Genomic DNA, 27,888 nt, shown 5'->3' on the forward strand with positions numbered 1-27,888 from the left:
TGAGGTAACATTTGTTTCCTTTTTTGATTACAGGGTTGCATGCTTTTGGGAGGCAGAAAGACAACAGACATTCCACTAGAGGGTTATCTGCTGACTCCAATTCAGAGAATTTGCAAATATCCACTTCTGCTTAAGGTAAACCAAAGAAAGTATTTCTCCAGATGGTTGTTTTATTCTTGGAGTGATTCTGTGTTTTTGTAGCCCTGGCTCTTGTCACTACTACCTTCCTGGCTTGCGCTTGGATCCTCTCTGAAGAAAATGGCTTTTTATGGGTACTGTAAAAGTGCTGCCTGAAGCTGACAGGCTGCTAAATCTCATAATGGTGCAGCTAGACCAGACATGGCAACTACTGAATAACTAATGCCTTTTGACTTAAGTTCTGTTCAGATGTTTACTAAGGCTTGAGTGCTGTTTTAGCCACTTCCTGAATAGCTTTGTTCAGAAAAAATAGTATCAGTGTTCTGAAGGACTGGATGGCTCCGGGGACTCTAAATGGGATACATCTTTCATCATGAAGTCTTTAGTTTGTGTTCAGGTCAGTAATGATCAAAATCCTGTATCATCTGACAGCTGTTTGGAGGCTTGTTTGAAAAGTGGTTGGTTGTCTCAGAGGAGTTCCCAGTGGATAGGTGTCATTGCAGAAATGAGTGCTGCAATTGGCAGTAATTGGCTGCTTTACTAGTATTCTTACTGTAGGAGCTAAAGAATAAAAGACTTTAAAAAAGCCGACTTCGCTCTCATCCCTCCAGGTCAAGGCTGGGTCACACATCTTATGGGGATGAGGAGAGGGAAAAGGGGAAAGCAGTTTCTGGGAGAGCTTGCATCACCAGTGGCTGTGTAGCTGCTCTGTGACTAACAACCATCGGTCTTCAGTGATGGCAGTCTCTTTCTCAGTCAGTAACATTATATTTATTAAAAGAAAATTAATGAATCAAAAATATAAGAAGAAATTGTGAATGACGTGTCCCTTCCTGAGTTGTGGAAGAAAGTAACAATTTAAAGCTGTTGCAGTTCTGTGTCCCTAGATTCCTCATGATTAAAGGTTTTCATAGGTACTAGCTGGTAAACGCAATACTGATGTGTTGTTCCATTTGCAGTTGTTTGTTTCGTCTGATAAATACTGAAATCACTTCTTTCTATTCAGGTGGGGCTTTCAGATCCAAATTTTAAAATTCTTTCCTACAGGTGGAATCGTTGTCTATGCAGCTGTGCACAAGCCCATCTTAGAGCAGGCGTTCATGCACCATTCCTTATGGATGTAGCTACTGGGATTTATGCGTATACAGCCAGTTTATCAGTCCAGTCAATCTGTCCACAACTCCACTTACAGTTGGAACAAACAAAAGCACGCACAGTTTAGGCACATGGCAGGAGGAGCTAATGTGTGAGACAGTGACAAACATTTCTTCCACAGTACTAATCATAGTCAAGATAAGGTAAAGGATGCCTAGATCAGGAAAGCATGTAAGTGGCTTCAGCATGGATTTATCTTCAGAGAGAGCTGGTTCTGTAGGGATAATGAAAAGCTAATGATGCCTCAGTTTAAGTCCATTGTGTTTATTTGGGGTTAGTGTGGAAAGGATTTGGTGGCTGTTCAGTCTGTGGTTTTGTGTGCTGACTGTGAGCAGCATCCATGTGCACAGAAAAGGAGTTCCTGTGGCATCTGATACTGTAAACAGACCAGGGGATGTGGGGACCTTAGAATGTGCATTCCTGCCCAAGTGTTTTGATACTGATTATGTTTTCTTGTTTTCACTCTGTAGTGTTTTCTGTGGCTATTATCTAGCTGTATGTTTAGGACTGAAAATCAGAAATTTTGATTCCTTACAGGATTCCCTTTTCTGTTTTCCAAGAAACTTCAACCAGAGGAAGTAGTGGCTGGGTTCTTGATTTTGAATTGTTCTCTACATTTGTGCTCTTACTAAAAGATGAAGAGTTAATCTCTTTCAGGTTTCCTGTCATGGTTTACCCTTTGTATGAAGAGAGTCATTAATGAGTCCAGAGTCTGGAGACCACATTTATTCATTGATTTATTCCATGCTGGAAATATCTTAATCCAGTTAGAGTGGTCAGGATCTGGGGTGCCTTTGCCGTGCTTATCTAAAAGTGATCTTTAACGAGTTTTATCCCGGTATTTTCCAAACCTTTTGGACCAAAAGGTCACTGTTAGTATTCCATTTTTCTTACATTTTGTTCTGTGTCCCTGTTAAGCTTGAAGCAGCTCTGAGGTCAGTGTGGTTTCATTTAACAGATCTGACCACTCGGTATGTGGACCACCAGTCATCTCTCAAGCATAGTTTGGGGATCTCAACTGTAAGCCATGCACATGGGTGTCTTGGAGAACTCCCTACATTTCTTCTGCACCTCAGTGCCTCTTTTTCTGTTTTCAGTATGACTTTGTTGCTGAATCTCCCATTGCTAATCGGACCTGCTTTATTTCTAAGCTTTTCAGAAAGCATGACTGTGAGTGGTAGATATCCATCAGTTTGGATCATCTGTAGACTTTTATCAACTGACAGAAACTTGACTTGCAAATTAACATCTCTGTTCTGTTGTAAAAGCTCTTAAAAATACTAGAATGGCAAAACCTGCCAATACTATAAATTGTTTGAAATATGAGGGCTTTTACTCAAATGCCATGAGGATGCTGGCTGCAGAAACATGCCTAGAAGAAATACACGTTTGATTACAAGATAGTAGCATCAGCAGTACAATTATGTTTTGGTAGGCTTCAGCTTAAGTTTTCCCATTCCTCTGTACCATTCTAGGGAGGTGTTTTGGCAAGTCTGGGGTTCTGTATAAGGGATTGGAAGAGCTGCAGATGGACCAGTTTCTTGCTTTTCTTCAGGCATTTGCTTTGCATGGGGGTAGTAAACAAAATACTAAAGCAAAGTAAATACTTCTAAACCATAACACCAATCTTTCCGGGTTCAGTGGCAGCTAAAGTCATTGGGTTCTGAGGATCAAATATTGGCCTGTGGAAATAAATTGGTGGTTTCTACTTTTACATACATGTACAACTGTAAATGGCAAAAGTCCGGGTTGCGCAGCCCTCTCTCCTTTGAAAGCTAAAGCCAACACCAGTAAGGCTAAGCCTGAGTCAATGTTTCTTGCTTTCAAGCCACATCGGGGTAGAATACAGATAACTTTGTCCTCTGACACCAACTCTGTGCCTTCTGGGGTGAGTACTTGGGTGTTTGGCTCTGGTGCAGTTGACCCAGACCCTCATGTACTTGTCGAACAAATAGCATGAAGGGAGCCAATAGGAGGAGCTGTGACGAGGCATCTGGTGATCTTGCGTTCCATCTTTCTATGGATTTCTTCTTGTATACATGCTGATATAAATCACACGCTGTTCAGTACTTGAGAATTTCCTAGACAGGAAATAAAAGCTTAAAGAAAAAGCTGAGGGGAATTTCATTTTGGTTAGGCAACAAATCTGCCTCAGTCAGTGAGATTCTGCCATTACAAGGGGTTGTGCAGCTCAGAAACTGTCCATGGTGATTAGAAAGTGTAGTTAATGCTGATTCTTAAAGGTAGTGAATTCACAGTGAATAAACTGTGTACCATTCAAGACTTGTTTGACACTTGCTAGCACAAAATTACCAGAGTGGACACAAATGTTTCGATCGTGAGAGCAGCCAAGGGAAAATCCAGGCTGATTCTGTTATCGCTGACCAGGAAAATGCAGCTCTCTAAGCCAGAAAAAAAGTAGATTTAAAAATAACACAACCCTCAAATTAAGTATTTGCTCTCCCTTTGCTACTGAACTGCAGTTATTGCTCCTGAAATAGCTGGTTTATATTCATGGGGATTGGATCTTATTTTATCTAATTCCCAGGGCAAACAGATACTGCTGTATTCCAACTGATGAGAAAAGTCATAGGCCAGAGGTATCCTACTTTCCTCTTTTACTTTGTTTTTAACAAGAGTTTGTGAACATCCAGATTGTGTAGTAACTTTGATATGACCTTGTTAATAGTGTAAGTATTTTAGTATGGCTGCAAGATCGTATGAATGAAGTAAATCAGACTTGTCTGTGTTTGAAACTCAACCTAAGTAGTAGGGAAAGACGTGTTTAAAATACTGTAACTGTTGTTTATTAATACCAGATGTGAGTATTCTTCTTCAGAATAATAGCGTCTAACATGGAGCTAATTTGAGTTATTTAATTAGGAAAAATATACTGGAGCATCTCCAGGTGCAGATATACTTTAAGCCTATATTGCAGTTACTTCCAATATCAAGTGTGGCATCCTGCAGTTGGGCATCTTAAGTTACAGTCACTGACTGTAAACAAGGGGTTTGGTGGTGGTTTTTGCTTTCTTTCTGTCTGTTTTTCAAAACTTGTATGTGGTTTGAAGAGTGGGACTCAAACCCTAGCCATGGTGTTTCATAACACCATGCAAACAGAAGTGATATTAGTATTTTTGTCCCTAATACAGTTTTCGTCTGCTTTATGCAAGAGAATTGTTGCTCAATAAGTTTTATCCCTACTCCAAAACCTCTCTAATGTGACCTTCACTTCTCTTTTTCTTGCTGTGAAACTTCAGCAATGATTTGAATTCTCTTTGAAGATGTAGGAGTTACGAGTATTTGTTAGTATGAGCTTCATCGTAAGGCTTCCTTAAAAGCGAGAAAGGGACTTGGGCTAGGTTTGAACAAAACAAAACTGGTTGTTGTGATGGGCATTCTGATTTGATGAGAAGGAAAGCAGCAAACAGATGCATAGACTTTGAGAGCATATACTGTGTGAGCAACTTAAAATTCCAGTGCATGTAGCTTGCTGTCTAAGTATGTTCTAGCAGAACCTTTTGGACTAAGGCAGCTCTGTCTCACCAGTGATAGCTGTATGACTCTGTATTAATTAGTGTGAACCACACTACTTAAGAGGGGAAGCAGCTGTTTGTGTAAACCAATCTCTGAACAAAAATAGCCTTTTTCCCTTAATAAAGAGCATTTATGTCAGCGAGAAGAAAACCCTAGGGGAGTGGTGATCATGAGTTAATCACACTGCTGGGGTGGGGATTAGGAGCAGTCATTTCTGCCTCCTTCCTCCCGGTGCACCAGGAATGTGCAGCACATGATAGCTGCACCCCAACGGCTCCCAGCACATGTCACCGAGGTGGTTTCTTGTTTGATGTCTGTTCTTTTAAGGAATTGCTCAAACTCCAGCCAGAAATGCACATTCCACTTCTGGTCCTTTAAAAATACCTCATAATGTACACAACCTCATGAACGATTTCAGGCAGCATGTGTATTGCTTCATGTGGTGGAAAAGTCATTGACCCTAGGGAGGAAAGAAAAATCTGGATGCAAAAAGCTGAGTGTCCAGGTACAGAATCCTTTTGAGAAGGAAAGCCCAACACTGGGACATACACAAGTCTTAACAAAAGCAGTGCTGGGACATTGAAAGGGAAAGACAAGAAGGTAGGTTAGAGAAAGTTTAATTCACTGTCTCCCTCTTCCTCTCAGCTGTTCAAGGAACAGAACCTGCCAACAGGCCACAATTGGACAGATTTAGTCTTTGGGGTGTGAATTTTTGTTGTGGGGTTTTTTGTTGGTTCCCTCTCTTCCCCTTTCCTTCTTCCCCCCACCCAAGGATAAGTGGTGCTGCTCTTAGATTCATGACATTGCCTGGTTGAAACCCAACTCTGTGTAGCACAGCATTAAATACGGTATATACCCTACAGAGTTGTCAGGAACACTGCCAATTTGTAAATCATACTTCTGTCTTCCACACATTCTATATATAATCACAGATAACTGGTAATATTTATAAAACTGGAAACATGTTTTAGTTGCATTTTAATTTAGCATGTGTCATAGATTTGATGGCACATTGAATGTAATCTGTTCTACTGATTTATTGTTGCTTGTCTAGTCTTTACCCTGCAGAAACATTGACATAAATTACAAATTTTAATTATATACAGAATAAAAAACCCTATTATGATTGGCAGGTACACAGATAGAGCCTCGTGTAACATTTACTTTCTGGTTAGGTTAAGTGGAAAATAAATTTTAATACAAGCAAATATTCAAAACTCTAAAATACCTCCTGGAAACAGTTATATTCACAGAAAGATGATGTTTGGATTCTGGGTTTTAGGTTTTTTAGAGCACATTTTGGAGTTGAACTGTTTATTAACGCAACTTTTTGAACTGATAATCAAAGAAATACATTGTCTTTGTTATCTCTGTAATCTTGACATATTCAGTAGGTAACCAACGGATGTACCTCTGAAACCATCCTTTATGTGTGCCCTGGTTTGTGGTGCAGAGTGGGGCAGCCTGGCAAGCCATGGTTTGCACCAGTCAATGCACAATGTTAATGTTCATTGCAAAAAATCCATGTTAAGCTGTGTCCGAGTGTCCTCAGGAGTATAAGGATAGGAGGAAGGAATTTGAAATATAGTGACCTGGAAATTTCAGCTGTAAAGCATGTGTTGAGTTGTCAGGTTTAAGTACACAACCAGCCATTTTTATGTGGCAGGGGAGGGCATGGGGAAGGATGACAGAGGTGTTTTGTTTTAAAAGAGCTCATTTAAGCAGAAGAGCAACCTTTTTTCTAGGAAATATTAAAGTTGTTTTTACATTTAACACCCCCCCCCACCCCCCACCCCCCCCCCCCCCAGTTTCCTCTGCCCGCCTGCATTGCTCACTTCTCATCCCTCCTGCCACCTCTTTGCATCTTTCTGTGTCATGTTCTTTTTTGCTGAGTTCTCTCCTCAAAGTTTTTTTTTGTTTGGTGGCTGTTTTTTGGGGGGAGAAGCACAAATAACAAATCGACAAATGAGCAGCTGACGTGTTTGTTGTCTTCTGTGATTTAGTTCTTATATTTAGATTCCATCACATTTAGAGCTTTTAACCTTCAGCTATTTAAAGCTATACCTGAGATTGAAATTCTTAAGGTGGAAATCCTTTTACTTCATTGCATAAGCAAAACCTGACATTTCTTAGTAGGTTACATGTAGATGTCCTGTCCTTCCTTTCTGTATGCTGTTCAGGAGGACAGTACAGCTTGGAGTGCTCTGTAACTCCTGTTCTAAAATGAGTTGTGTTCTGTGTGTAGGTGTTACGAGTGGCATAACCTCCGATCTTTGCAGCTATAAAAGAGGAGTGAAATGAAAGGAAAATTCTGTGCCCAGAGGGCACAGTTCCCATTTCTTTCTTTTAAGTTCTTTAAAGAATCAAATTTTTTTTTTTTTCCTCCCGTCTTATGATATGGAATCTCTTTCCAACTCCCCCACCTTCTGTAAAAGAGAAAAGTCAGAGGATAATGGCAAAGAAGTTAGAGGCAGTGAAAAATACCAGATTTTCTGTTCACCACTGGAGGATTATTATGAATTAGTTTAAGAAACTCTTTGCAAGGAATAGTTTTCTGCAAGTGATACCAATCTCATTTCCTGGACCTATTAGTGTGTGAATTGCAATACAAGAGGTAGTAATTCCAGACAACATACATGAGCTTTGCGGAGGACGAGACACTCATACCCAGGGTTTGCCATCTGGTCTATTTCTCAGCTGCTTTTCAAAATGTTGTCAAATGCTCTCAGAGTTTACACATCATAAATCTGTCACTAAAATAAATAAGTGCCCATGGCTCCCTGACTGTGTTTCAGAAGTGCTAGGCTCTGCTCTTTTGGGGAATGGCAGTGTCAGAGCAGCGTGGCTCTTCCTCAGAGGGCTTAAGACTAGGCGGTGGTGAGACAAGTTCTGTGCCACTTATGCAGCTGACTGCCCCAACCAGCACCCTTCCTGCCTTTTCCAGCCATCTCTCCAGGTCCTTGGGCAGAACTGCAGGCACCAGGAGTGATGAAGATGCTGTGCTTATTGAAGCAGAATCCTGCTGTGAATGAAGAGTTCTTTCTCTGTGTCTTGGTGATATTTCAGAAAGGGATGTTTAGACAGGGCTAGTGTGTATGCATATCTGTTTCCAGAGCAGTCTGGGAGACACTTGAGCTGCAGAACTTCATTGATATTTAATGAGAGTCATGTAGCAAAAATGCGGCACTCTGTTTTGGAAGCATGGAGCAGAGGCTAGTGTCACTAAAGTGCAACATCCCTCTGCTACCTTTTCTTCTTGAACACTTTCCTTGGCCTTATCTTCAGGAAAAGTAAAAAAAATTCCATAGGGAATTTCACTCGTGATATCAACTGACATTTGTAGCAGCCAGCCCCTTTTTCCTGTGCATGTGTTACTCTCTAAATCAACCAAGATCATCAACTCCTCTCTCTTACTGGGATTCCTGGCTGTCAGCACATTACCCATCTCCTTTGTCATCCATCTGACAAGAGCCATTGTCAACTTCCATTTATAATTTTCTAAAAAGAGAAATTGTAGCTATGAGTAAATTCTCAAAATACCGAATCTGTGCCAAGAACTGAGCAGTTGTATTTCATAGGACAATTTCGACATTCCCGTCCATTCATTTGGGCCTTTCTGTCTCCAGGGTCTGTCTGTGTGGGAATGAGAGTACCTCCCATTGCTGTATTTCAGTTCTCAGAAGACCTGTCTCTTGCATTACTTAAAGGAGCCTCGGTCACAAAGTGGTTTAATCTCAAGATGCAGATGTCAGTTTAAAAGCTTCTGCAAAATGGAGTTGTTAATAAATAAATAATTAAAATACATTCAGAGTTTCTGTAACAGTGGGTCTCAAGATAGTTTACTAGTGCTAGTGAATAAAGTCTTGCCAGTGCGAGGTAGCAGAGGAAGCACTGAGTCTGTGTAAAGGCTGAAATAAATCTGTACTACTTCTAACTCTAGCTTCCCCCTTTCAAATGTGCCTTCCAATTTTGCTGTTATCTGAGCATCCCACAGTATATTTATTCTACAGTTACTCCTACTAGTAGAAAAATACAGCTAAATATGCACAAACCTGTTGCATGCTGAAGAGCTGTCTGTCTAAAGAACTCTGTAAAGCAGATTTGTGAATCAACACTAGGACAGAGAAAGGTCCTTGATTTAGTAGCTCAGAGTGTCTGGATTAGCAGCTATTATAGTCACTGTAAGTTAATGCAAGCTTCAGCAGGACGAACTTCAGACCACATCTCTCCACTCTCTGACAGGCCACGTAACTTGAACCTAAAACCCACGAGTTAGTTTGATCTAGAGGCTGCGTGTGGACATGAGTCAGTTGAGGAGCAGTGCATGTATTACAGGTTGTGTGACCAACTCAGGCAAGGTGAGCCCCAGCACTACTCGGGATCATACCTGAAAATGGAGTATGCCAGTGCCCAGCAAGACAGCATGGCACGAAGATCTTTAATGTCAATATTTTGTGTGGTGAAGGGACACTTGCTGAGGTTAATGTGCTGATGTGGAGAAGCAAAACACAAATCAGACCACAGAGTAAGCCCAGTTGGAGCCCATGACAGGCATTTGGGGATTGTAATCACTTAATCTTGGATGAACAACAACTTTAACAGGCTGTCTTTGCCCTTAGCTGTGGGAACTACGGATTGAAGCAATTTAGCTGTGTAGACCACAGTGCTGTGCAGGCTCTCTGGTGGTACTCAAACTCATTATGGTGTCTCATGCAAAATGATGCAGTTCAGCAGCAGTTTGCCATTTAAATGTAGGTCTTTAAATAACATGTTGAAGCAAAATAGAGCATAGTGAGAAAGTTAAATATTCCAGGCAATCTAAAAATGTGGGTCTTAAACACCATATTAGGTATCAAGATGAAATTACCAGCCTTAGTAAAGGTTTCTTTAATGTATTTTTATTCAATTGTGGCTGACTATAAAACACTATTGGTCTGAAAGATGATTAATTGTGAGTTGATAGTGGTTACCCCTATTGCTAAACTGGTTAATATTGTTAGGTGCCAAGTTTTCCCACTGCTGTTTTTCTGTGGGCAGTGTTTAACTGGGCTGTTGTTCATTGAATCAGGTGAAGCAGAGTCTCTTAGGAACTCTTCCAGAGCAGAGATGTTATTCATCTCGATGTTAATCTCTCCAGTCAAAACACGTACCCCAATCTCCCAAACATAATCTGGGGAAGAGTCCCTGTTAAATTCCTGCTGTTTTCTTGGCCTCTTTCTCCACAGTTCAAACACTGAACTGAATGTCAGAAAGCCTTGGTTCTGCCAGTCACATGCCATTGGGAAAGTTACTTACTCTCTGTAAATTAATTTCCTCCTTCATGAAATTATTGTTGTACATAAAAATACAGACAGCTGTGGCTAGTGAATTTCCCTGCAATTTCTGGATAGAGTCATCATGCACAGAGCTGTAGGTGCTTCTCCACATGTGGTGGTTGACCTTGACTGGCTGCTGTCTGCCCACCCAGCCACGTTCTTACTGTCACTGTTCAACATGGAGAGAGGGGGAGAAAAAAATTAGATGAAAACTGCTTGTGGATTGAGATGAAGACAAGAAGATCACCTGCTAATTACCATCACAGCCAAAACACACTCAACACAATTTATTGCCAAAGATAAGACGTTTGGATAAAGAACCCTACCTTCTTTCCAGTCCCTACTCTTTTCCTCAGTCTCAACTTCACACCTGCATTCCCAACCCCTCTACTTCCACCCTCTCCCCCACCTGCACAAGTGAAGAACAGAGAACAGCATCTACAATAACATGCTCACGACTCCTTTTTAGTTTGCAGTGGTTCTGGCATTTTCCTATGGTATTGCAGGCTTGTGCCTTTCTGTGACCTGCTTCTAAGTTTAAAGAGCATGTTTTCTTTTTACTTTTTTTTAAAGGAATTAGCTAAGAGGACTCCCTCCAAGCATCCTGATCATCCAGCTGTCCAGAATGCATTGCAGGCCATGAAGACAGTCTGCACAAATATCAACGAGACCAAGAGACAGATGGAGAAACTGGAAGCCCTTGAACAGTTGCAGTCCCACATTGAAGGATGGGAGGTATGATGTAGGACTGCAAAGCTCCCCAGAGGCAGTTTGCTACACAGTTTTAATGGGCTCAAGTTTAGTGACTCATACTGTGTACAGGGATTTTTGTTTTCTACGTGATGTGCAAATGCTCTTGGGGGTGTGGGTGGCATCACACTGATGAGTTTGTAATATATGTTTATTTTGAGTGTGCAGGCTGCTGCTAAATTGTAGCAGAACAAATGGATTATGAAAGAAAGGAAGTTGTTAGAGGTAAAATGAACTGAAATTTCAGATCTCATCTGAAAATCAAATAAGACTAGAAGATGAAGTCAAGACCTGTCTAAGTAACAGAAGTTTCTCTTTTCATTCCTACAAGACTTTATGTTTTCAGGAGCTTTGAAAGGTATCTCACTTACCTTCATACGTATTTCCTGTATAAAAGATAAAGGTTAGATTAGCAAGTATTAGATTAGAAAGCAACTGGTATATTTGTGTTTAGTCCAGTTAACTTACTCATGGATGTGTTTCTGTTGATGTGTTTATCAGTAGGTGGATCTGTGTAGGTAGAAGCATTTACTATGGAAGGGAGAAAAATAATGAGTGAGAAAACTTGAATGAAGCTGGGGGGAAGCAGAAATCTGGGAAAAGATACTGAGAAGTCAGGATGGTGTGGAAAGTGTTGGCAGCTTATCTTGTGAGGCTGTAGTTGAGGCCCTTGAATCAGTGGAGTTGGAAACCTCTGGGACGTGCACCATAGGGAGTCAGGGTGTTAAATGGTCTCCTGGAGAGATTGGTGTCGGTTAGTGAGACTGATACTTAGAATGCTGAGGCTGATCACTGCCAGCTGAGGATTTCTTAGCTGAGGACATTTTGTTAGAGGTCATGTAAACTTCCTCATGTTCGGATGCTTGGGTGCTCTCCATGACTCTCTTTTGGGTTGTTTTTTATGTTTCGTGTATGTTTTAAACCTTGCTCATTTTTTCCCTGAAGGATGTTCTTGGCATTCAGCTAAAGACATGAGAACAACCCAGATATCCAGCTGTGTAATTTTTGGATAGCAAGCTCAGCAAACAAAGTCATGTAATGGTCTATATATCAAGACTTCTAGAAGTAATTAAAACATCTCAGGTTCAATGCGCTCATGGGTCATCTGGGCAAGAGGCATGGTTTCAGCACTGGAGCCTGAAGTGTGGCTGTTAAAGTGTCCATGATGCCTAACTATTCTATGATTCTATGAAATGAAGTGATATCCAAACTTACTGATATTTTGGGGTTTGTTTTTTTTTTTTTTTTTTTTAGGGTTTAACTTACCTGCAGCAGCATTCTGGGGCTGAAAACCCTTTCAGATTTGTCTATATACAGTTTTGTAACAAAGTCACTTAGGTCACTCAGCTCAAAATTTAAAAAAGGAAGAAGTGTTTTCCCTCACAGTAAGCTGTGGAACATTTCTAAATTACTCTAATGACATATTACAAGGAGGAAAAGGAGCTGTATGCGTCATGCATCACAGAGACAGACTAATACTCAACACAATGGCATCTCTTAATTCTGTAAATATAGAGAGGTTTGAAATTCATTGACAGTTTCCTATCTTCACAGTACTAGGGGTGTTATAAATGATGACAGTATAGCAAAGTGCTGTGTTTGTAAACAACTGGTTTTAGTTCTTTCAAATGTATTTTCCAGTTTATTCCCAATGAGAAGGGCTCCTAGCTTCTATCTATGGAAAGCTACAGTTGCTGAATTGAATTATTAGCTCAAGAATGCAGTGCTGTAAGCACAGACCTGGCTGTGGGAAGAAGTCTATAAGATAAATGTATGCCTATTTTTAGTTTACCTAATAGCAGTTCCTCCTATGAAATAAAAAATTTCCCTTTTCTGTGAGCATGGATACAGAGTTTGAAATACTGGTGCCCTGTACATATGGTTATATACGTATATATGTATATATCTATGTTTATATATACATATAACAATATATATATAATTTGACAATAAATTTGACATGCTAATTTGACAAGCCCTACAGCTTCCAGTTTTAATCCAAGGCATCTAAATTGTCAAAACGAAGTGAAGCTCAGCTTACTTATGAGCAAGTATTTTATGTTTGTAAGGGATGTAGCCTGAATCTGAGGAAGTGTTCAAGAAGCCCAGCAAGATGTTTGGTGTTAACTTGTTCACATAATTTGGAATAGGCTTCACCATGTCTTAAATTTTTCTGTTTAACCAGACCAGCAGTTTCACTAGTGTCTGTGACTTTGCACTTCCTTCCAGCTGTCCCAATGGACATCCCTGGTCTGATCTTCATCCTACTGCCATCAGTGCCATCCTCAGTATTTCTAGCACAAAGAACAATGTGACATCTTCTGCAGAGTCTCGTTCTTGAGAGTCATCTGTAGCTATACTAAGAGCAGGAGTTGTTTTTTAGAGCAATTTCCTCAGTTCAACATATTTTCTTCAACGTGTCCACCCACCAATCTCCATCTCCTTCTCTGATACAACCGTCACTATCACTGTCATATACTGAGCGTATCCTAGCATCATTCTTTCAGTCTCTTTCTGAGATTATAATGAGAGAACATGTTAAAGGCCAAATCTGGGAAGCTACTGAAGGCCTGCAGCTTATGCAGACGTCTGTTCAGCAAAATGAACTCTGCTCATATTCATTCTTCTGGAATGCACAGAATCCTTGTAGATGTATATTATGGATTAACTTCAGACAGATCAATTTGATTCTGGTTAATCCATCTGAGAAACAAAGATTAGCTAAAAAAAGGGGGGGGGGGGGAAGATGAGTAGAGGATGCATGTATACAGTTTATATACTTTTGTATACAGCGTTCTTCCTTGCTTAGTGAAGAACAAGTTAATATGCTGTTTCTGTTAATTATATATTGTTCTTTCTTTGGGCAGTTGTTCTTCAGCCTTCCAGTATCTGAAGGGGGCCTATAGGGATGCTGGGGAGGGACTCTTCATTAGGGACTGTAGTGATAGGACAAGGGGTAACGGGTTCAAACTTAAACAGGGGAAGTTTAGATTGGATATAAGGAGGAAATTCTTTCCTGTTAGGGTGGTGAGGCACTGGAATGGGTTGCCAAGGGAGGTTGTGAATGCTCCGTCCCTGACAGTGTTCAAGCCCAGGTTGGACGAAGCCTCGGGTGAGATGGTTTTGTGTGAGGTGTCCCTGCCTATGACAGGGGGGTTGAAACTAGATGATCTTAAGGTCCTTTCCAACCCTAACTAATCTATGATTCTATTCTCATGAGTCATTGTGAGTGATTTTTACACAATTGCTACGTATCCCCAAATTCTCTAGGTCTGAAATGCACAGGAGTTTTAAGAGATGTGTTAGTGCTTAGGCAGATCAATCATTTGGGCTGTAATTTGCATTTTTACCAACTATGTTGTTTTCATTCTTTCCTCTGGCCCACCCCAGCAGCTTGGTCCCAGTTAGCTTTCTGGTGAGAAGTTCTGTTTTGTCAATGAAAATGTCAAATAAATCTTCTTACTCTGTTTCTTACTATTGAAAAACCTCTCATATTGGTATAAATGAGAAGTAGCGAGGTCAACAGCAAACGGGAAGTGCATCAAGTGTTTAGATACTATAGTGATGGGGCTGATTGAAAAATAGATTCTTAGATTTGAAGGTGAGAAGCAACCGTTGCAATCATTTGCTTTACTTCCTGCACAAAATAGGGCAGATGATTTTACGCAGTGTCAGTAGCACATTGACTCCAACGTTGCTGTGCTCATTTCTTCTGCTGGTTTTGGGTATTTTATTGAAAATTGAGTATTTGATGTTGAGGTGCTATGAAAGTTTGATTTCTCCATGGGCAAACCACATGAGGAGCATGCTTTTATGTTGTATGGTCAGCTGGTTTCTGTTGCTATTTGTGTATGTACTAGTAGGCCTTTGGGGTCATGATTTGGAGACACAGTGACTTCTCCTGGAGATAGTAACAAGTCAAAAGAACAAGTGGTTGTGTCTGGAGTTCAAAAGGGAAGATTAATTGTAGCGTATGAGGACTCCAAAAAATATTTGTAATCCAGAGAAAACATGATGTGTTTAGCCACATTAAGAAATTGAGGACTTCCTTCTTCTGAGTGCATCAGTTACATCACAGTTCAATGACATGCAAATAAAATAGCAGTGTTTTAGTAAAAATCCTTCATGATGCATGCACAAAAAGTTAAAAATAAACAATAACTTTTTCTCTTTTCAGGGGTCAAATCTGACTGATATCTGCACGCAGCTCTTGCTCCAAGGGACTTTGTTAAAAATTTCAGCTGGAAACATCCAGGAGAGAATGTTCTTTCTATTTGATAATCTTCTGGTCTATTGCAAGAGGAAATCCAGGTGAGTCCCTCCATGCTTATGGACCATTCAGAAGTTTTGTAAGCAGAAAGTATGATCAATTACTGACCCCTCAGTGTGTTCCCTGTTGCTGTGCAAGGCTGAGTCACAGGTGTGATTTCCCTCTGTTCTCGAACATTGCTATTACTTAGACAACATGAGAAAGAAGTCACTCTGTGGTAGGATAAATATGCCACACAGTAATGGGGTCCCCACCCTGAGAAATGCATAATCCAAAGACAGAAGTTGATACAGTGCAGAAAAAACACGGAGTGAGTTTGTTACAGCTGGAAAACTTCCCAGAGCAGATGGGTCTCCAGGAGTGATGTGTAGAAGGAGGCCGTGCCAACTTTCATTGTGAGGTTATTCCAAGCAGACAAGGGTGACGTGAAAACCAATATAAAGCCAAGAAAGGGGAAAGTGGAAGACTATGAAAGCATTAAATAGATGCAGGACACAGAGGAGTGAGGAAGAGATGAAGATTAGCAAGTTGCTGTTCAGCTTTTGCAGCCATGTGCTCTGTGTGTCTACAGTTTTTGCATCATTCTGCCTTATAAAACTTGAGCGTTATTAACACCTACTGCTTACTATTAAAATACATTGTCAGAGTGGAGGGCAGTTTGCTTGCTGCTGCAGCCAATTACACTGTATTTCAGTCCTTAAGTTTTTCACCTGCACAAGCTCAAGTCTCATTTGCTTGGTCTTTCCTACATTTTCCATACATTCTCTACACTCCAGATTCTTATCCTCCTCCTCCTTCAAGTTATGCCTTTAATGGTGAAGGCCAAGTAGAATGGCCAACCCAATTAGGAATATCAGTGTTCTCTCCAGATTCTCATATCTCAAAATTTGGGTTTATTTCCCAGTTCAGTGGAAATTTTGGAAACATTAAGCTGGTAAATATAATTTCAGTAATGTTTAGAATTCGTGTGGACAATGCTGAAACTATACAACATAAATAAAAATTATTAGGTGAAATCTGCGTTAGAAATTATTAGAATGTAATATTAACATTTAAATTGCAAAGAAAATTACACAATTCAAACTTATGTGGCTTTTAAGAGTATCTAAGTGAAGCCTTTTGACTCTGCTGAAATGAAGTAAGAAAAACACATCATTTTGACTCTGCCAGATTTGTCAAAATCCAAACTTCCACAAGACACATTTCATAGATTTGTGTCTTCTGACAGAAAACTGTTTCTTAGGGAATTAAAAAAAAAAAAAAAGAAATCAATTTGATATCTAATCTTCTTTAAAGCTCTGAGAAACTGGTTTTCTCATCCTGTTTGTAGTTCAGGTTAGCAGAGCCCCTCCCATGCTGTCCAGGCATTTTTCCCAGAATACTAAGGTTTAGAAAACAAAATGTTCTACTTTAAGCAACTCTTTTTTTGTACATGAGACATTACTGAGCTACTCTGTAGTTTGGCTTGATTTTGGAGGAGGCTGCCTTAACACTCTCATTTCCCCAGAGGCTTGATAGTGTTTATCTTTGTCTAATAATGTAGCTTGAACTGATGAAATGTTCAGAATCTGATTTCCATTATTAAGTCTGCTGGAATTGCCTAGTGTAAAAGATATATTTAGGAATTGCTGAGTGACTTTAATTTTAAATATTTCTCCTTTTCAGCTGCTATTTATAATTAGTCCAGGATGGAAATCGGTGTCTATCCAGTTGTGCTGGTGTGATTATTTGGTCAGCTGCATGACAAACAACTGGCATGTTAGTGGGACACAGCTTTTGGAAAAGCCAGTACCACCAAAAACCTGCCTGTGTCTGTTCCTAATTTGAAATTGAATTACTTGGTTCTCAGCTCACACTGCGCTTATCTTGTAGAAATCACTGGAGCTTTTCTTGACTCAAAAATGCAATCAGAATTCAGACCTGTCTTTGATAAGTAGTCAACAATGCAGCCATTTAGAATTTAGGCATCATATCTTTTCACAATAGGGTAAATTAGGAGTAGCATTGTTGAGACCAGTTTAAGATGTGTCTTAGAATGCGATCTGTGATTTTCAGTCTAAGACTGCAATCTCATCTTTTGCAGAAGCTTTGGGAAGTCTGACAAACTGATGACATAGATTTTCAGAGCTGAGTATTGTTTTGTGTTTTTAGCAGGATCATAGACAGCTGTTTAAATTGAATCCTGATGTCAGGAACAATATATTTCATGTGGAGAAATGGGCTGAGTATTTAAAGGGTTTTGCTAAGGCTGCCAGGATAGCTTTTCTTTAGATTCCAATAGTCATCTTTAGGAAATGATCTAATGGCTCCAAGATCTCCATCCCTGTCAGTCTGATTGGATGTAATATATGGTCATCACTAAATGTGTATTTGTCACTAAAACTAGTTGTAAAAGGAAAAATTGTTCAGAAGAGCTTGGTGGTTCTCCTCTCACCTCAGTTTATCACAGATACTTCACTCAGATTTTTTTTTCTCTCCAGGTGTTTTTTATTACAATATTTCTTGAATCTCACGAGCTCCTGGCAGGTTGCCACAGCAATCCCTTCACTGCACAGAGCTTGGACACTTGCCATCCCAAATGATGATCATTTGACCGGTTGTGTTTTGGTTCATATAGCAGAGTTGTTCTTAGATATTAAAGCTCAGCAGGTGTTAGTTGGATGGTTTTAAACCTGTTATAAACATAAAAATCAGAACGTAACTAGCAATGAAAGTGCTTTCCTGATTTTTTTTTATAAGACATTTCAACAAAGACGCTATAAAGCTTATGGATAATGATGTAAACTTTGGTGCAAAGTTGCCACAGCAGCACTTTCATGAATGCCCCCTACAGCAACATTTAACACAAATATGACAGGCCATTTGACACCAGCCTTTTTACATGTTTTATTTCATATTTGGAACTGGGTATACATCCCACAAATTTATCAAAGCTTTAGGCAAACAAAAGTGCAAATGTAATGTTTTGTCAGGGGATATTGCAGTTTTCATCCCAGAGCCATGTGCAGTTGGATTCTACTGGCATTTCAGTCAGTCATCAAGAATGTAAAGCTTGAAGGCATCTCAGTCTTCACTTAATCTTGTAAAATAAGCTCTTTATCGTTGTACTGACACTGTTGTACACTTATCTTTCTGAGCTGATGGAGTAGTCCGGTTTTTCAGAATCAGAGGTGTGGTCAAATACCACAAAACACTGTATCAGAATCCTTTTTTAATAGTCATATCTCAGAATGATATATATATATATATGTATGTTACCCTATTTGTTTATGTGTTGTTAACAGTCTAAATCCTAATTGCAGGGTTACTGGAAAAAAAACATCTAAAAGGACAAAGTCAATCAATGGTTCCCTTTATATCTTCAGAGGCCGAATAAATACAGAAGTCATGGAGGTGGAAAATGTGGAAGATGGAACAGGTATGAGACCAAATACTGTCTTTTAACAACACAGCAAGTCCAGATATTATTTTGCAAGGTGTTACAAATGTACTTTTCTGTCTCCTTTAAAGAAATCTCAAGCAAGCTATGCAGCTTCTGGTACCTTCATTATTAGACCAACTTATATTTGTTGAAAGACTGGACATGCTTTCAGGCACTAGTCCTTCGTTCTGAAATAACCTTATGAAGAGTTTGTGTACCCAGAAGCTTGTCTATTTTTTCTCCTAATCCAAGTTAATTTAGCAAAAGATACTTTATCTTCTTTCCATCCTTTCTTTTCTTACATCTTAAGCCATTACAGCTATAACAACAGAACTTCTGAATCATCTCATTTAGAACACTAGCAAATATTAGTCTTAGCCTCAAATCAGTAGTATGGAATGTGTCCCTGAACAAAATATGGGAACGGTTCTTGTGTTCTGATTTCATCTACAAAGGCCAAACCCAACCCCTCCTCTTACAGTAATAAATCAGGAATGAATATTATGGCCTTTAAACAGTTGACACTTAAAGAGTTCCCGTGTCCAATGGACAAAAATCCTTACAGTGCAAGAAGTTAGCGTGTCCCTAGAAAGTTCAGATCAAATAACCTGAAGAAACTTCATCGACTGCTACACTGATGTCATTATGTTTTAAATGTTTTAATTCTTCTGAGGTGAAATTACAGTGTCACTCTTAGGGCTGAAACAGTTTAACAGCCTACGGATACTTCTGTTAATATGCATACTTACAGGTAAGTAATGACCAGTCACGTGGACAGTCAGTAAGAATGGTGCATGAGGAACACCTCCAGAAGTCAGGCTTTTTTAGTTAAGGTGTCTCATGCTGATTTGATTGAAGTAGCAGGCCTTCTGTTCACTGTATGCATTGTGCTTTGGGTTTCTACAGCAGATTACCACAGCAACGGCTACACTGTGACAAATGGTTGGAAGATACATAACACAGCCAAGAACAAGTGGTTTGTCTGCATGGCCAAGACTGCAGAGGACAAACAGAAATGGTTGGATGCTATAATCAAAGAAAGGGAGCAGAGAGAGAGTAAGTGGATAATGTATTTTGTAATACACTGAATGAACTTGTGTACAGAGGTGTAATGTATATGCATGTAGAAGTATCTGAGAGAAAAAGGTTGCAGTTTTACCTCCATGGGCGGAATTAAAATCTGTCCTTAATGAAAAAGAAAATCCATTGATTGAAAGCAAGTATTTCTGAATGTGTACCTTGGGGGTTTTAGGGACTTGTGTCACTGTATTTATCAAACATTTTTATTTACCAGAGGCAGTTTCTTTGAAGCATTGAATTACTGTTGAAAAAATAACATTTAATCAGTTACAGTTTTTGGTCTTGTACTTGCTAAGGAATAATGCTTTAGATGTTTAAGAAAGTTACAGATCTGTCACTGACGATTCATGAAAGCAGAGAATCCTTTAATGTTCTTTGAAGTCGAAACTTAGTTTTTATATTACAGTACTTTGCATCTAATCTGCTAAACACAATGCACATTGCAGTGTTGTTATCATAGAATATGAACCGTTTCGAACATACTTTAGCATGTTTGAAGCCCGATGCACATTTTGGTAATGGCAGGGGTACTGCCTTCAAAATGTAGATGTGCATGGTGTAAATTCAGAACTACCTGAAGGCAACAGAGAGAATCGGGTTCGATTTTTGCTCATCGGTCAGTTCTGAATCCCACTCTAAGGATCCTGAACTTCCACATGCAGTATTTCTTTAATAAAATACATTTCTTGGCTCTTACTTTTACCCTCAGAGTGCTAAATCATGTCTCTAAAAGGTCCCATGAGTCTCCATTTCGTAGTGAGTTTTCGCTTTCTGAGGTCACTTAACTGCTCTGCGGAATTTCCTGTGCATCAGGTAAAATGTGTGAGAAGAGAGAAAGTTCAATAAGAAGTAAAACAGGATTATTAAAACAGACCATGTATAAGCAGGGAGCCTGAGAATATGGGGAGGTGACTCAGGAAGGGAGAAGAACTATTCCATAACAGAAAGTTTCTCAAAGCTTTCCATGCAGCATTGGCTAGTTAGATTTTCTGATGCTTTTTGTCATACAGTTTTATGATGTGGCCAGCTGATGACAGGCACTCGGGATAAGCATAGATATTCTGGCAGACGTTCCAGGCCTTACTGGAAAATCTCCTTTGGAGCAGAGTACTTACAAAGTCAGAGATATCAGTGTTTGGATTAGAAAGGAGAAAGCTTGGTGAGATTCCCAATCCTGCAGGATGAGTTGGGTAAAATGTGCATTCCAGTCTGCCGTTTACATCAGAGCCTGGGGAATTCAGTGATGTAAGACCAGCAGGAAACATGTATACTATTACACAGGCTGTTTTCTATCACAAGTTCACGTTGCAAATTGGCCTCAGCTACATGTGTCAGCATTTGCGATGAATTGGATCACAGTACTGGAGGAAGAAGAGGGTGGAAGAGTTAACAGCAGTAAGCCATGGGGGATGTGGAGCCAAAACTCTTGGACACATGAAAGAAATACTGTATTTGAATGACAAAATGCTGTGCAAGTCTAATTTCTGGAACGTGCCTTTCAAGCCTCTAAACCAAATGCATTAAGCGTTTTCAGAAAGCTAGAAAGCAGCTCTGATGACACAGAAGACTATTAATTCATTTCAGTATCTTACCATAAAGCAACAGGATTTATGTCCAGTTAGGGGGAGCTGCTTTTCCCAAAGAGTGTACAGTTTTTTTATGTCTAGCCTTACACTGATCACTTACGTTCTGCCCAGTGTAAATCTGTGTAAAAATTGGGATGTACCCAAGTGCCAATGTGCCGAGTACAGGAGCAATTCAGGCTGCCTGTTTTCAAAAATGTTAGGTGTCTAAAATATGTGCCTCTGTTTTGGAGGACTCCAGAGTTGCCTAGATTTACAGGTTCAAGTTTCAAGAAAATAGAAGTACGTGTGCAGGCTAGAAGAGAAAAAACTTATACAGCAGCAAACCAGCTGTCCTGAAGCAATTTGCAAACCTAAAGGGAGGAGTGCCAGCAAATGCCAGTTATGATGATAGCTGTAACATAGACACCTCTTGTTTTCAGAGTTTGTTCTCCTGACTGCAGGAGTTTTCAAGTTAGCATGAGCTATGTGGAAACTCACGCAACATGGTCATGAAATTTTCTCGCTCCAATTATCTGTCATTCCTTAAATCATTCAGATTTCACTGAATATTATAATTGTCAAAATGTATTTTTTGCTTAAGGTATTAATAAATAAAATAATTAAGAAAGGAGGAGAAAATAATGTTCTTTTCTAGTTTTGATTTATTTAAGGATGTGAATCTGATTTCAGCAGTTTTGTATTTCTGGCGTCAAGTAATATAACACTCAAAAAGTCATATGAACTGTCAAGCATTTTGATGCCTCAAACAAGTCTTACGCTGGCAGTTATTCTGGGGCCAAAAATGTAATTGCAACAGGAAATAATTTTGAGAAGGTACAGAATTACAGAGTGGTTTGGGCTGGAAGAGACCTTAAAGATCATCTATTTCCAAACCCCTGCCATGGGCAGGCACACCTTCCACTAGACAAGGTTGCTCCAAGCCCCTGTGTCCAACCTGGCCTCTTGAACATTGCCAGGGATGGGGCAGCCACAGCTTCTCTGGGCACCCTGTGCCAGTGCCTCACCACCTCACAGTAAAGAATTTCTTCCTAATATCTAATCTAAATCTCCTTCTGTCAGTTTAAAGCCACTCCCTCTTGTCCTGTCCCTACAAGCCCATGACAAAGTCTCTCTCCAGATTTCTTGTTGGCTCCTTTAGCACTGGGAGCTGCTCTAAGGTTTCCCCAGAGCCTTCTGTTTTACAGGCTGAATGAGCACAGCTCTCTCAGCCTGTCTCCGGAGCAGAGCTGCTCCAGCCCCTGGAGCATCTTCATGGCCCCCTGGACTCTCTCCAACAGCTCCATGTCCCTCTTGTGTTGGGGTCCCCAGAGCTGGACTGCAGGGGCTTCTATCCAGGGAGGAATAGAGGGGGAGAATTCCCTCCCTCGACCTGCTGGTCATGCTGGTGGTGATGCAGCCTGGGACACAGTTGGATTTCTGGGCTGTAAGCACACACTTATGGCTCTCATTCAGTTTCTCATCAACCAACATCCCCAAGTCTTCCTCCTCAGGGCTTCTCTCAATCCATTCTTCGTCCAACCTGCAGTTTTGCTTGGGATTGCCCTGGTGTAGGTGCATCTTTCCTTGGAAGTTCTCCGTGTTCTGTAAACCACTCTGCTTTGTGTGATATTAAGGATCTGAAGGAATTTCTGTTTTGTATTCCAGGTTTGAAACTGGGAATGGAGAGGGATGCATATGTCATGATTGCAGAGAAAGGAGAGAAGCTCTACCAAATGATGATGAGCAAGAAAGTGAACCTTATCAAAGACAGGAGGAGAAAATTAAGCACTGTTCCCAAGTGCTTTCTTGGCAAGTAAGTGGTATTTGAATTGAAAAGGCCCTTTCATTCCAATCAAAAGAACGGACTCTGGATTTTCTGGGGGTGGCATTATGAGGTCAGATCAGATGTGCATTGATGCAGCTTAATTGAAAAGGCCAATAACCCCCATTACAGTTGTGATTTATTAAAATTAATCATTGATTCCTATTTATGCTCTGCAGTGACAGCTCATTCTACTCTACAATAACTCTTAACAGCTGTTTCAAATCACCAAAAGGAATAAGAAAAAATACCTTAACTCCCACGAGCTCAGGCCTGTTGGTGGCCGAACCTATATCCTCATTTGTGCACAAGCAAATGCTTACCAGGTGATGCTTAAACCCAGCAGAACTGTCCAAGTCTCAAGATTAAAGTTAGAAGTTTCCTGTTTGTCAGTGTAACATACACAAATGAAATTTTGTGCATCCTGAGGCATTTGTTAGAAGTACAGGGCTTTAGTGCCTGGAAAAGAACTTTCCCAGGATAGATATTACAAAATAATTCTGAAGTACGACACATATGGGGCAGTAGACTCCATGGATGAATCAGACCTCTGATTAGATACAGTAGCGGTAGGGCTGTTGTAGGGAAATATCCTGCATGGCACAGAGGGAGACACATTAGTTGACCTGAGAAGACTTTTCTGCCTCAGCTGTTTATGATTGAAACGATCAGCTGTGGGAGAGGCAGATTATCCATTCATTTCCCTTCTCTCCCTCTCTCTCTGTAATGGCAGTTTGCAGGCAGCATTCCTTGTGTACAGGGTGTGGAAATGATGCATTGTCTTTCTGGCTGACAGAAGGCAGTCTGGTAGCACAGACTGGTCATATTTCAACTATTAAACCCCTGATTTTTTGAAATTTGGTTGTTTTTTTTCTTCACCCTCAGCCTCCCCTCCCCCAGCTGATTTTACTGGATCCATTTTGAAACCTTTAAGTTCTGAATTTGGAGGCATGATATAGCATTTCCTATTTCCTACGCAAGAAGTACAAGATCAGAAACTTACATTCTTCCAGTGCTTATATATATGAGTCTGTATATATATATGGAATCCTGGATTTTTTGCTTGATCTCAAGTCTTACCTATGATTTCCTGCTGCTACTTTATCTTTTAAAATGTCTGTAGTCTTACATGCTCCACAGTCTGTCCGGCTCATTGCCCTCAGTTTGCTTGACAGCCACTTGACATTCCTGTAGTGAGGACTTGACCTAACTTTGCCAATGGGTAACTGAGCTCAAACTGGGATACCAACAGGTATCCTGATCTCTGACAAAAACATTATTTCTGCTAATGTTGCAGCCCTTCCCATAGAAAATAACTCTGCTGATATCTTTTCATCAGTCACTTGCTGGTACAATTCTGGGCAAGTCAGTTGAGTGCAACTCTATCAGGACAATCTAGTCGTGACTCGCAGACTTTCTGTATCATTACTGGGGCTTCTCCTGAACAGTGTGTATTGGCTGTGACCTGGTCATTTCTTCAGATATTCTGGGTAAGGCAGTCACTAATAACTGTGCTGAGATGTACTTAGTGGTTTTCTACTACATGCTGCTGAGAGTAACACTAGGGCTGCAGAAGACTAGTTTGTCTCTTGGACTTTGGATATCAGATAGCATCTAGTAATTCAAGAGAGAAAATGTGGTTGCAAAAGAAAAAGTAGGAACTAATCCTAACATCTTCATAAACATCACATGCATTTATTTATAAGGCTGTTTACTGAGCTTCAGCAAATGACTTGCTGAGTGCAAATCCATTTTCCTAACCACTCAGGTATCCTGGCATTTAGGCATGCAACTAGTTATGCATTGGGAAAGATGTGTGTTGGTGCCAATATCTGCAAATGGTATGCTTGCCATGCTTCTTGTCAGCACTGCCCTAAATTGATTACAAAATCTTGAAACTGTGTTGAGCCTGTAATAGAGAGGTTCTGTTAACCTCAGAAGATTCCAAACATATCTGATCAGATTGCACAAACCTGATGGGCTGGATTTTCGTGTGTATTTCTTGACCAGCTGTTCTAAGTCCCTTATTTTCAGAGCTATAGTTGGGAGATGGTGTCCCGACTTGCATTCCAGGTGAGAACTGAACTTGGCAGCACTGAGCAATGAGGAGACCTCAATTATACTGGAGAACTGCTTAGAACAAGATGAGGAAAAAGTCAAGCTTTGCCATCCACTTTTTGAGTTGATGGTTTTTTAGCAACACTTCAGCATATACCTAAAAACCCTCACAGAATATTTCTGGATCATGCACTCTTCAGTGCTTGTAAAGCCTTCAGAGTAAATGATTACTGATTTTGCATACAAATCAAATACCATAGAAGTCTTAAAGTAACTCTTAAGAAAACCATCCCATGGTTCTGATTTTCAGGGCTCTGAGAGTAGCTTTCAGTTATTTTCCTTTCTTAGGAAACTGAAAATTGCAAACTGTTTTTTCAGTTGCAAACTTTAAGAAAACTGCCTTACATTTACAATCCATAATAGGCTCCAGGGACACAGTTCTAGATAAAAGAAGCAGGAAAGCTCACAGGGTAGCATTGTTCTGCTGAAGTATGGTATGCTGTTTAAGTGCTGTAAACTGCGTAGACCCATGGCACTTGATGGAAAAATATGTAGCAACTGGGCACCTACCCTGGGTATTTAACAGGATTACAGTCATAGGCCAGCATGTGCCTGATGGGGCACTCCAGAGAGGGTTTGTCTTTTATTCTCGGTAATGAGTGAAGGGGATTAGTCTTGCTTCTCCTCCTTCTGCAGTTGATACTCTGTTTCAGCTTTTAAATACTCTAGAAACAGTTCGGAATCACTGGGAAATTGAGAATGAGCTTTCCTTAGGAGATAGAAAGTCTAATTCACCACTCCAGTACTCCGGTTTTAGGAGTTTTACAAAACTCTGCTGGTTTCCATGGGATTCCCCTGGCATAGTTGAATAGATTCTGCTGCTTTTTCAGCACTATGACAGTTACAGAGTAGCCCCTCAGCAAACCAGAGTTTTCAGTACTGAAGTTGTTGTTGTTCTAAAGGCAAAATGCAAATGCTACCTACAGCTTGGATGAGTCAGGTCTCATAAACGTGAAGATACTAAAAATACTTCATTTAGAGCCCAAAGGTGGAGGCATGGATACTGGTTTTTATAAGCAGAAACCCACTGCACATTGGCAAATAGACAGGTGTTTTATTGAACTTGGATTTCCCATATGTCACTCTACTTTCATATATCGCTTTTATTCTTCTCCATGAATTTAACACTTTTCTAGTATAATCACTAATTAACCTGGCAAACAGCTCAGCCCCTTAGGGCTTTGGCATTGCTGGATTCATCAGGCTTGCAATGTCTGTTTTTCTGTACTTACTGTTTCTAATTGAGTAACATCCTACATATCTATCCATTTTTGGCTTTTATTCTGCCCATATGTGCAGCTTTGCCCCTCTCCATAGAGAGGTTTTGTTCCGTGCTGCATGAGCAGACAGACTTAGCACTTTTTGTCCATAAATTAGAAGCATCGTGTATATATCTGCCAGGCACCAGCTCCAGTAAATGACCTTAAATTAACCTGTCAGTGGGACTTGTGCTCTCTCTTAGTGCTCTGTGCTTGAATTAAGTAGGTTGAATCTTCTGTCCTAAGTCCTACTGTGCTTCCATTAAAGCCAGTGCAATGCAGACCCAGTGAAGAACAGTGAGCATACATAAGACCACAAACACTGCTTGGAGGAATAGCTTGGGTAGAACTAGCTGTTTTCTCTACTTTTCAACTTGTTGTTTTTAAGGTCATCAGTTAATTTTGCCTTTTTTTTCCCCATGCATGTCTGGATTGCTCAATAGAATAAGGTTTTTTAGCATCTTGATAGATCCAAACAGGTCATTTTATCTTTTGTGTGCATGCTAATTATGATGAACGAGGGGGGAAAATAGTGGGAAGAGTCATGGATAGGAGATCTAGATCTTGAGCAGAGCATTTCTTCCAGAAATGTATGAAATCAGTCCACCTACTAGAGATATCATGACTTAAAACAGTTTTCACACTTGTTTCAAGGAGAAAGTCTCCTGATGGCTTGCAGAGGCGTGTGTCTGCTTATATTCAGAGTGAAAAGCTAATTGTTTCTGTTCTGCCTCCTTTTGCAGTGAGTTTGTATCGTGGCTCACAGAGATTGGAGAGATAAGCAAACCAGAGGAAGGGGTCAACCTGGGACAGGCACTATTGGAAAATGGAATCATTCATCATGGTGAGTGCTCCATGCCATAAACAGATGTCAGATTTCGGTAATGCCCTGGAAATGAGGGTGGAAAACTGACTGCAGATGTTCCCATAATGTTCAAGTACTTTCCTGCACCATACTCATCAGATCCTCAAAATGTTTAGTGGCTTTTGCCATTCATGAGTGGGCAAATTTATGCCATTAAAACAGGACTTGCTGGGTATCATGAAAGTGTGTATGCCTGCAGTTTCTTGATTTCTCTGCAACATCTTTGTTGAGGACAGTATCAGGTGTGTATTTCTTTGTACTATATGTTTGAAAATCTGCAGTGATCCATAAATACAGCTTTCCATGTGAGATATCAGCAATACAGAAGATAGTTGAGCTGTGCTCTTTTAGAATGGGGCACAGGTACAAACAAAGGGAGGGGCTCCAGATGATGGGTCATTAGTCTAATGAGATTGCTTGTCATAAAGAAAAGAGATGGTGGAGGGTTTGTTGTGGGATTTGATCTTTCCAGTTGATTAGGCAATCAGCTAGCAAACACTGATGCACCATATTTTTTCATCACACCCAGCAGATGACCTCGAAGTATTGTGTTGAAGGGCATTTTAGAAGAGGAGTACAGCGCATATGGAAGC

The 27,888-nt window shown here is 40.2% G+C and overlaps 1 protein-coding gene across 3 annotated transcripts in view; it reads left to right on the plus strand.

The window, feature by feature from the left end:
- PREX1 (phosphatidylinositol-3,4,5-trisphosphate dependent Rac exchange factor 1) overlaps positions 1–27,888 on the plus strand; it is a 150,814-nt gene that overhangs the window by 75,038 nt on the left and 47,888 nt on the right. For 2 of the 3 annotated variants that reach the window (XM_057432139.1, XM_057432140.1), the window contains exons 5-11: positions 34–135; positions 10,719–10,880; positions 15,073–15,206; positions 18,468–18,583; positions 19,493–19,642; positions 22,897–23,044; positions 27,174–27,274. In XM_057432139.1, coding sequence (XP_057288122.1) covers positions 34–135; positions 10,719–10,880; positions 15,073–15,206; positions 18,468–18,583; positions 19,493–19,642; positions 22,897–23,044; positions 27,174–27,274 — 913 coding nt within the window. The remainder of the gene's footprint in view (positions 1–33; positions 136–10,718; positions 10,881–15,072; positions 15,207–18,467; positions 18,584–19,492; positions 19,643–22,896; positions 23,045–27,173; positions 27,275–27,888) is intronic. The other variant, XM_057432142.1, reaches the window with a different exon arrangement.

The sequence above is a fragment of the Pezoporus wallicus genome, unplaced genomic scaffold (genome assembly GCF_028554395.1).
Source record: "Pezoporus wallicus isolate ANWC-B61680 ecotype Strahan unplaced genomic scaffold, APGP_CSIRO_Pwel_v1 contig_10810, whole genome shotgun sequence".
Lineage (NCBI taxonomy): Eukaryota > Metazoa > Chordata > Aves > Psittaciformes > Psittacidae > Pezoporus > Pezoporus wallicus.